The following is a 19,216-nucleotide window of genomic DNA, read 5'->3' as shown; positions in this document are numbered from 1 at the left end:
AAAAAAAACAACTGCCCCAAACCTTCTGAGTATTAATGAAATTTCTAATTTAAGAACAGAAATTATAGCACTGATTCTAAAGAAAGATTCTTGGTTTTTCAAATAATAAAGTCATCTGTGTAGTAAATACAAATCATAAGAAATTAACATTTTTGAAGTTTGCCATATTTTCCCACCTTCTTGTATTCATGAGCTCTCATATTTTATTTATCAGAAAGACATAAATCCTTCGAAAACTGGCTAAGCATTAAAACCTGATTTTAGTGTCCCAGTGCAAATTTAATTTTTTTAGTTGCTAGCTCAAGTTCCTTTGGGGAAATTATTGCACCTCTTGTCAGGTGATTTTTATTCAGTTGTTAAAGAATTTGGGTACCTGGTTGTCTTTTTATTTTAATTAGCAAAAGGAAATTAATTTAGAACTATAAGAGTGCTGCTTTGTTTTCAGTAAGAGATTCATCACTACATTTAAAAGAGGGAATGAAAGGGCAATTAACAGAAGCTTCTTCAGCAACATCCAAAGCGTACTGTGTATACAGAAGAGAAATGGATCCAGAAATAGACATTATGTGCACGGGATCAGAAGGGGGCAACGCCGAGGACAAGTCTGCAGAGGAAGTGACGATGAGTCCTGCAATTGCCATCATGCAGCCGATCCTGAGATTCCTTCAGTTACTATGTGAGAATCACAACCGGGAACTGCAGGTATTGTTCTAGTTTGTGTAAAAGCTGAGAAAACAGCCTACGGTTATAAGTAATTAAACTTGGATAAAAATAACAAGTAGTTTGGGAGAGTGTTTTGGAGAGATAATCAATAAAACCAATAGAGCTCTTCTGAAATGGGGAGGAACTTTTGTCTCTGAGTGATGAAATATGAAAGGAAAATCCCTTTATGCATGAAAAGTCGGGCTGGTCAGGTTTCATTCTTTGCATCCTCAGCTCACATCTTTTTAACTTTGGTGAGCATCATCTAATCCTAGTATTCTGGTATTGGTTGAGTAAGGTCACATTTGCTCATCTGTGCCTTCATAGTTTTATAGATTTCAGGGCATTTCATCATTTACAGTCTATTTCTTGAGTGAGGATACAGACTACACTTATATGTCTTTATTAGAAGTAGAGTTAACATAGGAGAGGGTTGTGGTTTTTTTTGCAACAGTGGAAGTCGATACCTTTGTAAATTAATATAGTCCTGCTCTTATATCTTCTTTGGTATATTTCCCTTTGTCAGATAGGGGTACCTAAGAATTTTGGCTTTTTTTTTGGGGGGGGGGGGCATTATTTGTACACACTGTTTACATCACCATGGCAAAACCACATGAAAGGTGAAATAGTTTCTAAGAACACATATCCAATATTAGAGAGACAGCAGAGTTTGAAGTTGTTTTCTTTAGTAAGTGCCTAGATCAGCAATTTTCAATGGGTATATCGTAAGAAGCACACTGGTGTGCCACAAGAATTTTTAAAACATGAAATACCTGACTATTCAGTCAGGGGCACTGACCTCTTTTCCCTTAGATAGTCAAATTTAAAAAATGACAACAGCCAACACAATAGCTGTCCAGTGCGAATGAATCAAAATTACCCTTATTTTTTTTTGTCAGATCAGCAAAAAATGTAACATTTTTTTGTGTGCTGCAGAATTTTAGTAATTAGTTTATGTGTGCCATGAAATTTAAAAAAAAAATTGAAAATCGCTGGTCTAGACGACAGGTGTTCTGAATTGGTAAGATATGTAGATTTATGTAAATTTAATTAAATATTCTCCAAGGGGATACATTTGGAATTAATGGTAGAAGCCATGGCTCTTGGTGACCACTGCACCACACCTGGGAGAGGGCTGCTGCAGCGCTGTCGACAAAGGCCAGACACATTACTCCCGGAGGGAGGACACTGGCTGTGCCTTCATGCTTATCCTGACCCACCTAGTCTGTCGATGTAGGAAATAGATATGTTATGTAGAATCAGTTCAAATATTTCACTGATAGGAGTGTGGGATAAAATAATTTGGAAAATGCTACTTATAAAATAGTTTGTATTTATTAAGAATAAATGGTGGGTTTATCTAATAGCTAATATATAGAAGCAACCTAACAGATGAATGGATACACAGAATGTAGTATACACATAGGATGGAATATTATTCAGCCTTAAAAAATGAAATTCTGACATATGCTACAACATGTATGAATCTTAGGACATTATGCTAAGTGAAATAAGTCAGTTACAAAAAGACAAATACTGTGTGATTCCACTTATATAAAGTACCTAGAGTAGTCAAATCATAGAACAGAAAGTAGAATGGTGGTTGCCAGGGGCTGAGGGAAGGCTGATGGGGGATTGGTAATAGGTATAGACTTTCAGTTTTATAAAATGAAAAGGGTTCTAGAGACATGGATGTTGATGGTATCTCAGCATTGTGAACATATTTAATGCCACTGAACTCTACACTTACTAGTAAAAGTGATTAAGGTGGTAAGTTTGGGGGTATTTTGCCACATACAAAAAATTGGGGGAAAATTACAAAAACAAACTAAAAGAAAAAAGAGTAAGTGGAAGAAATAAATTCAAGCAAATAAATCTATATATACAAAAGCCTAAGCGACCATTTGACTATCCGACCGGTAGCTATGACACACAATAACCACCAGGGGGCAGACGCTCCGATCAGTAGCTATGATGCACACTGACCACCGGGGGCAGATGCTCAACGCAGGAGCTGCTGAGCTGCGGTGACTTGGCAGCTGCGGTTCTCTGGTGACGCACCCAGAACCAGAGAGGAGGGAGCTTGATTTCAGGGTGTGTCACCCGAGAATCACCCTCTCGTAATCCGGGATCCTTCTGGGGATTGAGCCGGTTTCAGCCCAATCCCCGCAGGCCAGGCCGAGGGACCCCACCGGTGCACGAATCTGTGTACTAGGCCTCTAGTATATAAATATAAGTAATAAGTTAAATTAAAAATTAAAGTTTTTATTTTTGTTTACCCTCTCACCAGGTTTACTCCCCCAAAGAAATTACTGCTAACAATTTGTCTTTCCTTCCAGAAATTTTTATGCACATATAAGCATGTCAACCTTTCTAAAAGCACATTATATAGTGTTCCTCAACTTGCTTTTTTTACTTAGCAGTATATTTTATTGCTAAATCACTTATTACTAGTTTATGTTTATATCAGTACATATTGATGTACCTCATTTTTATAGCTTCACAATATTGCAGCATTTAGATTACTGTTATTTATTACGATGGCTATGGTTTGGTTTCCAGTTTTTGCTGTTACAGACAGGGTACAGTTAATATCTTTGTGGAATATATAGAAATAATAACTTTGGGAAGTGGAGTTGTAAGTTAACTGAAAAATTTAATAGGCACTTCCAAGATGCCCTCCATTTACTGTTTGAAGCTGAACTTTTTATAAGGGGTCATTTACTTGGAAAATTTGATTGTTTCTTTCCCTAATGAACTTCTTTATAGTTTCCTTTTCCTTCTTCTCTTCCTGTTACCTATTATTTAACTCTCTATATATAGTTTCAGGATAATGACATTGAGAAATGCTTGGTAAGAATTATGCTGATAAATATAGATGCTTGAGGAAAAAACCTGAGAATCTTCTTCTTTTTTTTTTTTCTTAAATCTAGGAGAAATTTAACAAATACAAACACTTTCTTATATAGAGCAATTCCATTTCACATTGCCATGGGGAGCAGAGCACACACACACTCACACAGAACTGAAAACAATTACACAGGGATTTTTTTTTTTTAACTCTGAGGTTATATTTTATTTTGCCTTCAGAACTTCTTGAGGAATCAAAACAACAAAACAAATTACAACCTTGTCTGTGAGACCCTTCAATTTCTGGACTGCATTTGCGGAAGTACCACAGGTGGCCTGGGCCTGTTGGGTCTCTACATCAATGAGAAGAATGTAGTGCTGGTCAACCAGACTCTGGAAAGTTTGACTGAGTACTGCCAGGGCCCGTGCCATGAAAATCAGGTAACCTTGAAAGCCGTTCTCCACGCAAAACTATTCCTGACTAATTAGCAAAGGGATCCAATTGTTGAACGAGCCAACCCTTGTGTACATTTAAAAGGTCTTTTCTTCTTGCTTTGCCAGATGTTTTTATTTTCCTAACAAAACATATAAGGACTGAATTATAGACAGGCAGATACTATGCCATCTTTTAATTTAATTTCATTATAAAAGAAATTACATTTATCTGCATGAAAATGCTCCAGAAAAAAATCAGACTTATCAGAAAGAGTGAAACATGTTTCTTCATCATTGCTCAGTTTTTGTCTCTTAGTGAATCTTCCCAGGATTTGAGGAATAAACTTCCTTTGGCTTCTATGGTTCCACTTAATCCGAAAGTTAAATGTTAATTATATTTTAAAGGTCAAAAAACTAAGGTGATTCTGTTATTTTATGCCATATGATTTCTAGGGCTTTTATGTTAAAGAGAAGTTATTTTTGTAACATTTTGTTTTCTAGACATGTATTGCTACTCATGAATCTAATGGAATTGATATTATCATTGCTCTGATCCTAAATGACATAAACCCTCTTGGTAAATATCGAATGGACCTGGTGCTCCAACTAAAGGTAGAGTAAATCCACTATTTAAAGGGGGCGCAGGGGAGAAGTGACATTGTCTATATGAAACTCCCTTTCAGAGTTCCCCAAATCTCCAAGTAGCTCTTGTAGAAACCAAGATATTGTCATATTTTCAGCTAATGAATTGACAGAACGGGCTAGTGAAAGCACTATGCACACGGAATTGCTGATAAAATGTCAAATAAACTTTGAGGTCGTGTTCAATTGGAGGGTACTTTCCTGGAAGTCCTTTTAAGTGGTGCTTTGTTTCACTATGTCTCTTCTGTTGTTATTTTATGTTTTTTATTATATAGAAGAGCCAAAGGTGCTGAAACGCACTGCACCCATTTTTAAAATTCACCTTGACTTCAGAATTCTAGCTGGCAAGTCACAGCTATTAGACCGTGGGAAAGGAAGGCTGCAGTTTCGTTTTATGGCTCTCTTCCTTCTAAAAGTTGTTTCCTTTTACATTAGAATCTTATTCCCCCCCCAAAATTCTATAAGCCGTTTTCACGCTGCCTTTGAGAAGGCACTTGAACTTAAACCACACACGTACTTCCCAGCAGTTCCATTAATCAGAGCTTAGGAACAAGATGACATTACCAAAAAATTCCTTCAATTTTTTGTTCAAATGGGAATAACAAATGAAGGTACACAAGAAACTATATAAATCTGAAATACAAAGGCATGATATTCAGTGGAGGTGAATTATGAAAGACCACATTATTGTGTTTAGTGTTAAACAGGTAAACAAATCATTGGTTAAATAACAATTTTCCAGTTAAGACAGGTCTGTCTAGTATCATAGCAAAATGTAATTTTCACTTGGTATATTTATGGCCAAGAAGAATGATATTTCGATAATTCTGCTACTAAGTATAGATATTGACAGATAACATATCTATGTACTGCTTATGTGAAGATTGTGCTAATGGCTTTTAATAAGAAAGTGTCTTACTTTAAGAGATGAGTTTGTATTTTTTCACTGTTTTTTGTTGCAGTGTATATTGCTTTGGGTCCTTCCATCCATACATTAAAGCAAAGGTGATTCTTATGTAGATTGAACTTGTGTCCTTTCCCTCATTAGCATCATGCTTCAGATAGTGAAGCCAGCCTAAGTCTACATGGCAGGCAGCTTTATCTGAGTTACTAGAAAAAAATGTTTATTTCATCTTAAATTCATCTTTAGCCATAATTCATAAAGATATAACTTATAAAAGCCTTGGCCTCTGGCTTTATTAGTCTAAAACAACCCCTTTAAATCTAATTTTTAATTGACATAACTTAATTACTGGATGATTCATCAATTTAAAACAAAGTATAGGCATCCTGAATATTTACAAGCCCAGACCTATCTAAATATATAAAAGGCTAATATTCAAAGTGTCCCTGAGGGAGTTTGACTGGGAGACTGGGAGTTCTATCGCTTACCAAGATGTGTGCTGACCACCAGGGGGTGGCACGGAACCAAGGAAGGCCCTGGCCAGCAGCCAGAAGGCCCCAATCGGCCCTGATCGCCAGCCAGGACTAGGGACCCTACCCATGCACGAATTTCGTGCACCGGGCCTCTAGTGTTAAATAACTAAATGATGGGGTATGACTTAAGAGTACAAATATATTCTTAGCTATTCAAATAAAAATGCTTTTTAGAAAAAGGATCATTTAAAATTGTATATATTACTAAGTACAATTTAGGTATACCTCTTCAAAATGTGACAGTTAGATAAATAAGGGTATGTAGAAAATACCAAATGAATGGGTTTGACTTGAAATATTTAAAGTATCGTTATCTACCTAAACAATGAGGTGTGTGTACTTTTCTTTAAAAAAAAAAATCAGGCTTTGACATAATGGCCAATATGACAATATTTATAAGACAGAATGATATATAGTGTCAAATTTTAGGGGGCTTCTCTGGGTAGGGTGCTTTTAATGATAAAATCTAGATAACATTATAGAGAAAAACTACATTAAAAATGTTAAGGTTTTATTTTATATCATTTATATAATTTTTCTTATTTATGATTCTAAGTATACTTTTTTTCTATATATTCATTTACTATACAATTTTATGAATTTTTTATGCATATGTCTTGCCCTTTACTTTTAAATTTACATTTCCTAACTGATTTGTGACCATGAAGGGCTGAATCAGTTAATAGGTCATTTTGTTTTGTTTTGTTTCAAAGAAAGCCCTCTATTAACACTGACACGTGCATTTGATTTCTTGGTGTATATAGGCTTTTGTACTTTCAAATTGATTTAGATTTCAGTAGGTCATTTACAAAATTCTTATTCTTCCAACATAGTATGAAAAAGGAGATTTGTTAGAAAAAGTACCATAACGCCAATAGCATTCTGAAATTGGATGTATTTTAAAGCTATTATGTATTGGGCCTGCTGAGTGAGGTTCATTAGAGAAGACTGCTATTGTTGGTAAGGTTTTAGCTTTGAATTCTAGGGGTCATTTCAAATCACTCTAAGGATTTGAGCTCTCCTTTAAATCCAGTAACCTTATTTTTTTAGGTATACTATTTGTACGGATGGGGTGCTACATTATAAAAATGGGTTTTAGGATTGGTATAAATATGTAAAAATTTTAAATGAAACAGAAAAACTTAATGCTACCTCCCCTGCAAAATGCTAAAATCTTTTCAGGATGGGTCCATGACATTGATATTGTTATCATCATCATCATCATCATCATCATCATCATCATCATCATTGATAGTCATTTAAAGATAGTCTTTAGATTTTACTTCTGAAAGAAAAAAAATAGTTGGAAAGAATTTGGTATTAAAAACTGCTCAGTAAAATTAATTTGAACAACTTAAACAAACTCTGTGTAGAGATGTCTGCATACCAAACAACTGATTCAATTTAAGTTTTCATCCTGTAAGATGTTAATTTTGAGTCGCTGAGAACCACCTTAAAGCCATTTGACTCTACTTCTTTTGTGCTCCTATCAAAGATTATATGTGGAGATTGAGATGTTTTGAACATTACAAAAACACTGTAGAAATATCTCTCCAGTAGTTTTTATCATCGTGCAATTTGCTACAATTCTAGGGCAGCACTATTGAAAGCAATGTAAAGAAACCTCTTTCTAAATGTTGAGAATATTGTGTTTTATGGGTCAAGACTTTCTGTAACTCTGTGGTACCTGTTTTGGATTATAAATCAACTGTATCAGAAACATTTTTTATATCTATAGGTAAAAGTGTTTGAGATAACATATTTATAAACCAAATTAGAAAACCTCAAAGACAACATAAACTATTTTCATTCTTTATTAAACAAAAATAGAAAATATTCTTCTTCTATAACCCAGGTGGTAAACATGCTGCTTATATACTGACATACTGTTGGACTAGATATCTGTAAATTTATATTGTATTTCTAACTCATGAATTTCCAATTTTATAGATTAATTTTCAGTAATTATTTTTTAAATTTAAAATTTTGATTTGATAACATGTATTAATGTTTCATGTTAAAATCAATTTGCTAAATTCTTTAAATTATATACCATTTATCTGAAATATGTCATTGATACTGGTTCACCTTACTGTCTTGTTAAAAATGTCATCATAGAAATGCCCATTAGGAAATAGTGAAAGAATATATGATAATATTTGAATGCATTATATATAAAGTCAGTCTTGTTTTTAAAACACCTTTGCACCAATATTTAAAATATCCCTTGTAACTTATCTCTCATGATTTATTATTTTTATTTTGTGTTGACAATAAAGTAAAACATCCTATTTAAAAATGCTAATAAGCCAAACCAAATTAGCAGTTTAACATTTCGTTTGATTTAAAAACAAAATGGTCTTGGTAATCTCAATTAACAAAGGCAGGGGATCGTTAATCCATGAAATCGATTTTTTTCTTGTGCGTTAACCCAGTCTGTTTCTCTAGAACAACGCCTCCAAGCTTTTGCTGGCCATTATGGAAAGCAGACATGACAGCGAGAATGCAGAAAGAATTCTTTTTAACATGAGACCCAGGGAACTGGTAAGGAAACTTTTGAAACCCATGTTAATATGTATCACTAAAAGGGAGAAGTTTGTAGTGTGCATGTCAAGAAAAAGTCTAGTGACTTTCACTGCTCTACCAAGGCATAACGACACCTTACAAATATCTCAAGGCCTCATGAGGGAAAAGGCCAGTGTGATTTGGGTCCTTATCATTTCATTGGTTTATCCACTCTTAGCACTAAACTGTCTGCAAAGTCTTTTGACAGGAAAAAGAAAAGTTTGCTTTAGTTTCTGTGTTGGAATATATGAGGAAGGTATGTGAGACAAATGTTTGTACCACTCAAAAATTATATTTATACCTCTTTCTGAACAATGTAAATAAAATCAGTATCTTTTGTACTTGTTTTTAACAGTGAAATATTGCATAATGCTTGTTCTAGAGAAAATTGGAGACTTGATGGGAATTCCACAGAAATCATTAGAGGACCTTCCTATTGTACAAGTTATATTTTCCTCCTCATGTGTGACATGGAAATCATGGAGTAATATCACCATACCTTAAAAGCATCGGGTTTCAAAAGCATTGACAACATCCTCAAACCTTATAGCTCGATGCTCCAATGACTAATGGTTCTTCTTATGAGAACCATTGTTAGTGTTATGAGAAAATTCTATGGAAAGCACTCTTTTGCTTTCTTTTTAATAGTAAGGAAGGAGCCCTGGCTGGGTAGCTCAGTTGGTTAGAGCATCATCCCGATATACCAAGGTTGTTGGTTAGATCTCCAGTCAGGGCACATAGAAGAATCAACCAATGAATGCACAGATAAGTGGAAAAACAAACCAACGTTTCTCTCTCTCAAATCAATAAAAAAATAAATAAATAAATTAAATTAATAAATAAATAAATAAATAAAAAGGAATGGAGTCAAGGATGGAAGATAAAGTGAACAATAAGATACATTTTGATTTACCATATGTATAGTGAGAGCCTCGTATCTGCAAGGCAGTGGGCTGAGTAAGAAGAGTTTGCTTTAGTTTGTATATTGGAATATATTGGGAAGGTATGTAAAAAATGTTTATATCCCTCAAACATTATATATCTTTCTGAACAATAAAAATTGATATTGTATTTATGGTTAAAAGGGGCAATGGGTTATATATTTATTCAAGAACAGCACTGTACAATAGCCTGTTGAAAATACTGTTTTCTCTTCCTACAACACATTTATCTCATCATCCATTCCTCCTTATGGCCCACCCTCAACCTCTTGACTCAGTTAGTGCCCATGCCCTATGCTTAATTAGTACCTCAAACTTAAGTCTTGCTGTAGGATTATTGTCTTCATCGCTTTTTAAAAAATATACGTATTTTTATTGATTTGAGAGAGAGAGAAAAGGAGAGGGAGAGAAACATTGATATGAGAAATATCTATCAACTGCTTCCTGCACGCCCCCTAGTGGGGATAGAGCCTGCAACCCCCAGCATGTGCCCTGACTGGGAATAGAACCTATAACCTTTTAATGCATGGCATGACACTCAACCAACTGAGCCACAAAGGCCAGAGCACCCTCTAGATCAGTGGTCGCCAACCAGACCACCGGTGGTCTGTGAGGTCTGAAAGGTTGGCGACCGCTGCTCCCGATGGTGTTCATCACTTGAGGGCAGATGCTCTATTGTATCCACCATTGGGTCCTCAGTGCAGAGGACGATGTCCAGCACCATGGATCCCTGTGACCTAGAAGGCACTTAATAAATAACATCTAGATATTACAGTTCCAGAGTCTCCTAATTCATCGGAACTTATGGCACTGTCATCATTCAAAAATCAAAGCAAAATTCTCCAAGGAAAACAAGGAATATTGTAGGGAAATACTTCTGTGCTAATTTAACTAAAGCCATCTTCATTTAGAGCTCTTTGATACTTTTCAAGTCTTAGGAAGCATTCTAGCTTTTAATTATATCTCATGGGCAATGTAAAATGCATGTTGTTTGTGGCATTCCAAGCCTTGCTGTTCCCCTTTGTGTCTTTGATAGGTGGATGTGATGAAGAATGCCTATAACCAAGGATTGGAATGCGACCATGGAGACGATGAGGGTGGAGATGATGGTGTTTCCCCAAAAGATGTTGGACACAATATTTATATTCTGGCCCATCAGGTATGATGTTTGTATCTTCATATGATTTTTGTGTATGGTGTTAATTGTCTTTACATAATTAATTTCTAGCTTCATATACTGTGGTCAGAAAAGATGATGGATATAATTTCAATCCTCTTAAATTTATTAAGATTTGTTTTGTGGCCTAACATATGATCTATCTGGGAAAATGTTCAATGTGCATTTGAGAAGAATGTGTATTCTTTGGATGCAATGTCCTATAAATATTTGTTAGTCCATCTGGTTTCATTTAAGGCCAGTATTTCTTTATTGATTTTTCTGTCCAGATTATCTGTTCATAGATGTAAGTGGGGTATTAAAGTACCTCACTGTTATTGTATTGCTGCCTATTTTCCCCATTAGGTCTGTTAATATCTGCTTTATATATCTAGGTGCTCCTATATTGGGTACCTAAATATTTACAAATGTCATATCTTCTTGTTTTTTTAATTTTTTAATTTTTATTGCATTCATTAGGATGACATCCTATATAATAAAAGGCTAATATGCAAATCGACCAAATGGCAGAACGACCAGTCGCTATGACATGCACTGACCACCAGGGGACATACACTCAATGCAGGAGCTGCCCCCTGGTGGTCAGTGTGCTCCCACAGGGGGAGCGCTGCTCAGCCAGAAGCCAGGCTCATGGCTGGCGAGCGCAGCAGTGGTGGTGGGAGCCTCTCTCACCTCCAAGGCAGTGCTAAGGACCCCTTGTGGGGAGCAGACCTAAGCAGGCAGGTGAACATCCCCTGAGGGGTCCCAGACTGGGAGAGGGTGCAGGCTGGGCTGAGGGACCCCCCTCCCCGCAGTACACAAATGTTGTGCACCGGGCCTCTAGTTGGTTAATAAAATTATATAGGTTTCAGGTATACAATTCTATAATACATCATCTTTATATTGTGTTCACTACCCATATAGAGTCTCCTTCCATCACCATTTATCCTCCCTTTACCCTCTTCTACCTCCCCCTCCTCACACCCTTTTCTTCTGGTAATCACCATGCTGGTGGTGTCTGTGTCTGTGAATTTTTTTTCTTTGCTTAATTCCTTCACCTTTTTCACCCAGCCCTGAAGCCCCCTCCACTCTGATAGCTATCAGTCTGGTCTCTGTATCTATTAGTCTGTTTCTATTTCTTTTGTTAGTTCATTTTGTTCGATAGATTCCACATATAAGTTAAATCGCATGGTAATTGTATTTCTCTGACTGGTAGTGTGATTCCTTCAATTCTGTTTTTCTTTCTCAAGATTGTTATAGTTATTTGGGATCTTTTGTGCTTCTATATAAATTTTTGGAATATTTGTTCTGATTCTATTAAATGCACCATTGGTATCTTGATAGGAATTGCGTTGAATCTATAGATTGCTTTGGGTAGTATGGACATTTTAATTATGTTAATTCTTTCTATCCATGAATGTGGTATATGCTTCCACTTATTTGTATCTTTATCAGTTTCTTTCTTCAGTGTCTTATAATTCTGCAAGTGCAGATCTTTTACATCCTAGGCTAAATTTATTTTTAGGTATTTTTTAATGCAATTTTAAATGGGATTGCTTTCTTAGTTTCCTTTTCTGATAGTTCATTATTGGTGTATTTATTCCTGGATATTTATTTTGAATCTTGCTATTTTACTGAATTCATTTATCATTTAGCAGTTCTAAAGAATCTTTAGGGTTTTCCATATATAGTATCATATTATCTGCAAATAATGTTTTATTTCTTCCTTTCCAATTTGATGCCTTTTATTTATTTTTCATGTCTGATTGCTGTGGCTAGGACTCTAGTACTATTGAATAAGAGTGGTGAGAGCAAACTCATATCTTCTTGTTGGGTTGACCATTTTATCATTATGTAATGCTTTTCTTTATCTCTTATTAAAGTCCTGTTTTTAAGATCTATTTTGTCTGATATAAATGTAGCTACTCCAGCTTTCTTTTGGTCTCCATTTGCATGGAATATATTTTACCATGCCTTCATTTTCAATCTATGTGTGTTCTTACATGTGAAGTCTTTTGTTTGCAGTATATAGATGGTCTTGTTTTTTTTATCCATTTAGTTACTCTATCTCTTTGGTTAGGGAATATTATCCATTTATATTTAAAGTAATTATTGGTAGGTTTGTGCATTTTTCATTTTATTAATTATTTTCTGGATGTTTTTGTAGTTCCTCTCTGTTCCTTTCTTCTTCTCTTGCTCTCTTCCTTTGTGCTTTGATTATTTTCTTTTGTGGTATGCCTACTTTTTTCTCCTTATTATTTGTGTATTTACTATAGTTTTTTGTTTTGTGGTTATTATGAGGCTTACATATAACAACTTATGTTTATAAGAATCTATTTTAAGTTGGTAACAACTTCAGTTTGATCTCATTGTAAAACTCAACATTTACTCCACACATTTTATGTTTTTGATGTTACATTTTACATCTTATTATTACCTGGTATGTCCCTTAACTGATTATTGTAATCATAGTTATTTTTACTGCTTTTATTTTTTAACATTTATAATAGTTTGTAAGTGTTAAATTTACTACCTTTGCTATATATTTACATTTACAGTAAAATTCTAAAAGATGTTGCTATTGATTGTAATACAGTTGGATCATTGAGAAGATTTTTAGGTCTCTCATAGTGTATCTATATCTATATCTATATCTATATATCTATATCTATATCTATCTATATCATCTATATCTATATCTATATCTATATCTATATCTATATCTATATCTATATCTATCTATATCAATGTGTATATGACAGAAAAAAGATAAGGGCAGATGGGTTATAGCTGGAAGAACCAAAAAGTATTTTAGGTATTGAGGAACTAAAAGCTAAGATGAAGGACAAGTTGAAGGAAGTAGAACACAGAGATTTAGAATGTGGAAAGGGTGTAGTTTTAGAGAGAAAGAGAAACCAGGCGACAGGAATTGAGTCAAGCTAGAAAAGGAATGACTAGAGATTGAATGTGAGTGGAAAGAGTAAAATCACAGGTTGAGAATTAAAATAATATTGGCTACTATAACAAATAGAGAAATGTGGTGACACAGCATATGTGTGAGAGCAAAGAGTTACTTCAGATGCAGTAGCATTGTGGAAGGGAATCAGCAACGCAGAGTAGGGCAGGGTGAGCAGTAGAAAGTTGGGGAATATAGCCACTCATGCTTTCTTGACTGAAAGCTGGTTTTGCTCTGTCTGGGGAGGTTATTCCTTCTGTATGAGTGAGCAATGTCATTAATAAGACCCGATCAAGGAGCTTTCAAGTGGGAAATGAACAACCAGACAAGTGAAGTCACCATGGAAGCAGCAGAGTGATAGATATTTGAGCCACATTACATCGTCCATACAGACAATGCTTAAAAATGCAATCTCATATTACTAGTATAATGTGAGTAACCATAAAAATGCTAAGGTTTAGCCCTGGCTGGTTTGGCTCAGTAGTTAGAGCACCCATCGGGCTGTGGAACAATGGGTCACAGGTTCTATTCCCAGTCAAGGACATGTACTTTGGTGGCAGGTTCAATCCCCAGCCCCGGTTGGGGCGCAAGCAGAGGAAACCAATCAATGTGTCTTTCTTCTCTCTCTCTCTCTCTCTCTCTCTCTCTCTCTCTCTCTCTCTCTCTCCCTCCCTCCCTCCCTCTCTCTCTCTCCCTCCCTCCCCTTTCTTTTTCTCTCTCTCTCCCTCTTTCCCCCTCCCCTCCTTTACACTCTCTCCAAAAATCAATGGGAAAAAAATATCCTCACTCCTCAGGGAGGATTAAAAAAAAAAGTCAAAATCAAGAAAGGACTTATGTGAGGTCAGTTAAGTTTTAAGCATTAAGTATAAGAGTAGAGAATACAAATTTAACAACAGGTTAAGGTGGATATTGAGAAGAATGGAGAATGAAAATAGTGAATGCATGAGCTAGTCATAAATCAAAAGGTAATGATACAAAACATGAAAGAAGTTATAAATAAAGACAGCATAAAAGGCAATGATTTTAATGGATTTGAGTTTATGAGAATGCTTGGAGATGACAGATTCTATTCAAGGATAATGGTGAAATTGTCCAAGGAATGGGAATTCAGAAGCAGTGAAAAAGTAACAAGAGGTTAAAAACAACGTACTGAAATGAAGAGATGTGAAAATGGCTTGCATGGATATGTAGAGGTTTATTAGTTTTTCAAAACCAAAATGTTAGAAAAGCAGTAGTTTGCAGAGCCATGATGGTACAATATAGAAGTACATGAAGAAAGACAGACTTCAGGAAGAAAATGTCAGACTGAGTAAGGAAAAGATGCTGAATTGCTGAATCCTTTAAACCTTGTGATTAAATTGTAAGAGTGTAAATATTAAATAAGAGTTCATATGGGTTCTTTCTAGGAACTCAATGAGAGGATAGGCAAAGACCAAGTAGTTAGCATAATAAATGTGAGAGGTCAGTCAGAAGGCTGATGGACCTTGGGCTTTAGCAAGGGCTAAAAGCTATGCACCGATTGTTATGTCGAGACAATGGTGGCTGAAGGCAATCTCCTAACCTGATAATCTTTTACTGTTTACCAAACCTTACCTTTGATATGTCTGTTTGGTTTGCTAAAGGGCAAATGTATATTCTAGTAAATAAAAAGCTATGGGTCCGGACATTCGGAGAGCCATTCTACAAGAGAAGGGCCTCTGTCTGGTTCCCCCAATAATTTCTAAATTTATATTTCTTATATAGTATATCCATTTGCATGTGGCCCCTTCTCCAGATTCTGAATCCTTGCTGCAAAAGGTTGTGGCAGGTAGGAATGGCAAAATATATGGAACAATGTATATAACAGACATCTGCTTATTTTCTTATAGTGACAGAGAGAGTTTTAAAACCATATGCCGGGTTTTAAATATATTTTCATGAACAATTCAGCTTTCACCCATTAAAGAGAGCACATGGTGCTCTTTTGATCTTCCCACCGTGACTTCTTTGGCCCTCTCTGTGCTAGGATATGATATTTGGTTTCTTGGGAGGCCCAACACAGTTGCTGAGTTCCTTATAATCCTGTTGTCCAAATAGCTACCACACCAAGGCACAAACACAAAAGAATGGTGATTGTAAGCTTTGCTGCCAGAGGGAGCCATGTAGCTGTGCTCCAAGGGTTTGGTTGAGTCCAGGTTTAAAGGCTTTCTTTCATTGTGACTATGGGATCATTCGGCCCCTGCATGCTGATGACTATGCAGATTGGTTTCTGCCTTTGCACGGTTCAGTAATTCCAAACCCATGGTTCAACTTCCTCCTTGTTTTACTATTATCATCTTTTGTACAGACAGTTTATTTTGGTGCCCTCAGACTTTCAATTTTTGTTGTTATTCTTTTTATGGCAGTGAGGTAGTTCTGCTTTTCCTACTGTGACAGCCTTTTTGGTCGTTCTTGTGGTTGGTGTTACAAGAAACAAATAATGCTTCTTGTAAGTGCCTTGTCTGATCTACATAAAACTATAAATACTTTAAAAAGGGAATTTCTTAAGTTCTGATATTATGGGGTCATGAAGAGAATTTCCTTAAAATTAAGATATGTGTCCTTTTGGGTTTTCTGTCATTCACATGCGCTCTCCTCACAGCCTTCTAGGCTTGTGTGGGTGTGTTTTTTTTTACATTCTGCTTCCTTCCTGTTCTTTTTCCTCTTTATTCCTGTGTTTCTATACAATAGTCACTGCCCACAGTTTAGACAATTGTTCAGTACTTTGGATATGTTTAACATATATTAGGCCATATTGTTTCTCTGGTCCCATGGACCAATTTTTGTTTTTCTGTTTGAGACCTTTTATTTTCTCCCCCAGCTTTATTGAGATATAATTGACATATAATAACATTGAGTAAGTTTAAGGTATATGATGCATTGAGTTTATACATTTATTTATTGTTAAATGACTACCAACATAGCATTAGCTCACAACTCCATCCAGTTGCATAGGTGAGAACTTATAAGATCTACTCTCTTGGCAACATTTCAATTATATGGTACATTATTATTAGCCACAATCACTAGGCTACACATAACATCCCCAGAATTTGTTAATCTTATAACTGGAAGTTTATACCTTTTGGCCAATATCTCCCCATTTCCTCCACCTCCCAACCCCTGATAACCACTCTACTTTCTCTTTCTCTGATTTTGACATTTTTAGATTTCACATAAAAGTGATATTATGCAGTATTTGTCTTTCTCTGTCTGATTTATTTCATTTAGCATAATGCCCTCAAGGTTCCTCCAAGTTGTTGGAAATAGCAATATTTCCTTCTTTCTTATAGATGAATAAGATTCCACTGTGTGTGTGTAAACACACACACACATACACACACACACACACACACACACACACACACACGATGGGGTAAAAGTGAGTATGCTAAACACAGAGTTAATAAAGCTGTTGTAATCATTATATATATATATATATATATATATATATATATATATACACACACACACACACACACACACACACACACACACACATACACACACATACACTGAGTGGCCAGATTATTATGTGTTCAGAGATCATAATAATCTGGCCACTCAGTGTGTGTATGTGTGTGTGTGTGTGTGTGTGTGTGTGTGTGTGTGTGTGTGATATATATATATATATATTACCTTTTATCCATTCATCCATTGATGGATAGTTAGGTTTTTTAATATCTTGGGTATTGTGAATAATGCTGCTATGAATATGTGATACCCTCTGTTTTAATACCTACTAGAATAAGAAGTATATGGAGAAATATTATATACTTTACAGGAAGAGAAGGAGTATTAGATAGCAAACCACTAGAAAGCAAAAGTAACTCCTGGGCTCATAAAGCAAGAAAGAATGTATCACTTTAAACTGGCTGTATGAAATTGTTTTTAAAATACAGGCTTTAAAACTTTTCATGAGCGTTTCCCCATCTTACTAAATGGTCTTGAGATTGTAATTTTAATGTCTGCATAATTGTTCATTGTTTGAATGTACCATAATTTATTGAGTCACTCCTTATTGTTAGACATTTAGGTTTCTAATGTTTTTGATATTATAAATTATGCCGTGATTAATATCCTCATACATTAATCTTTACCTGCTATGCTGATTCTTTCTCTAGATTGAATTCCAAGAAGTTTAATTACTAGGTCGCAGGTAGTAACTATTTTATGGTTATTGATGCATATTATAAAATTGTTTCTCACAGTGTGTGATTATAAAATTGTTTTTACAGAATCTTATTGGATTCTAAAATTAAGACCATTTAAAAGTATTTTCTAAGCTAATAGTGTTTAGAACATAGTAACCCCTCAATAAATGTGTGTTAAATAAATTAATGAATTGTAGATTAAATGGGATTTAATTTTAAGTCACATATTTGGGATTACTAATAAAATGGACTATTTTTAAATATGTTATTTGCTCATTTCTTGTCTCTCTTGTGAATTACTTAAAACTGTGTTTATCCATACTGTTTGGGTTTATTTTTTCCCAGTGAATTTTAATTAAGGTCAATAACACTTAGTCATCATTGTATTATCTACTTCTCCCTGATTTATTTTCTCTGTAAATATTTTAACAATAGTTTTCTTTCATAACCTTGAGATCTGTTAAACATTCACCTAAATTTTATTCTAATGTATAATGAATTCAGGTTTTGTAATTAATTATATAATTTTTCATGTTATCTTGCAGAGATGCTAACTCATCTCTAAAGATATAGTCCAAGACTTAGCAACAGCAATCTATTCGGACAGGGTTTGTAGGAGTTGCGTGGGTGTGATGTAGAGCATGGGTCACAGAGAGACCTTTAGTAGAAGAGATCGGGGTTAAAATTAAACCACCTTCAGGGCCAGACAGGGCATGTGAATGAGCAATGTGGGGGCAGGTGTGGGTGGGGCATCTGGTGATAGTTTTCCAAAGCAGGCCACCATGGCTCACCTCTGCTGACTTTCCACTTAGGATTGCAGGCCCTGTATTTCCACTTCTACTCCTTCAAAAGAAGCATGAATTTTAAAATTTTTGAAAAAATGTGACATCTCCTAATTTTTTAAAGTTGACAACTCATTCAGATTTTTCAAAAACATCGAGTAGTGCAAACAGAACTCACCAGCAGGTGGAATGCAGCCCATGAGCCAGAATTTGCCACTGGTGGAGTGAGGGATCCAGAGTTCTCATTTATTCTTCACTCAGTTGTGTGGATTTTTTGAGTGTTTACTAGATCTTATGCACTGTGCTAGATACTAGGAATACAGCATTGAAGAAGGCCAGCAAGAGATCCATTCTCAGGGAATTTACATTCTGACTGGGAGCAGTGAAGAGTAGACAAACCAGAGATAGTGAACCCAGCTATGCAGCAAATGAGAAGAAGCTGTGATGAAGGACAGTAACGAGGTGCTATTGCAGATTGGGTGATCAGGAAGGCTTTCTCTGAAAAGCTGAAATTGAAGCTATATCTAAGTGACAAAGCAACAGCCAGCAGTATAGGATGAGGAGTTAAGGAGGAGCAT

The 19,216-nt window shown here is 35.4% G+C and overlaps 1 protein-coding gene across 2 annotated transcripts in view; it reads left to right on the top strand.

The window, feature by feature from the left end:
* ITPR2 (inositol 1,4,5-trisphosphate receptor type 2) overlaps positions 1-19,216 on the top strand; it is a 427,719-nt gene that overhangs the window by 291,244 nt on the left and 117,259 nt on the right. For both annotated transcript variants that reach the window (XM_079773600.1, XM_079773601.1), the window contains exons 41-45: positions 446-702; positions 3,793-3,993; positions 4,489-4,599; positions 8,515-8,610; positions 10,609-10,731. In XM_079773600.1, coding sequence (XP_079629726.1) covers positions 446-702; positions 3,793-3,993; positions 4,489-4,599; positions 8,515-8,610; positions 10,609-10,731 — 788 coding nt within the window. The remainder of the gene's footprint in view (positions 1-445; positions 703-3,792; positions 3,994-4,488; positions 4,600-8,514; positions 8,611-10,608; positions 10,732-19,216) is intronic.

The sequence above is a fragment of the Cnephaeus nilssonii genome, assembly GCF_951640355.1.
Source record: "Cnephaeus nilssonii genome assembly, chromosome: 6".
In the NCBI taxonomy this organism is placed as follows: domain Eukaryota; kingdom Metazoa; phylum Chordata; class Mammalia; order Chiroptera; family Vespertilionidae; genus Cnephaeus; species Cnephaeus nilssonii.
This window is presented reverse-complemented; position numbering and strand designations above follow the sequence as displayed.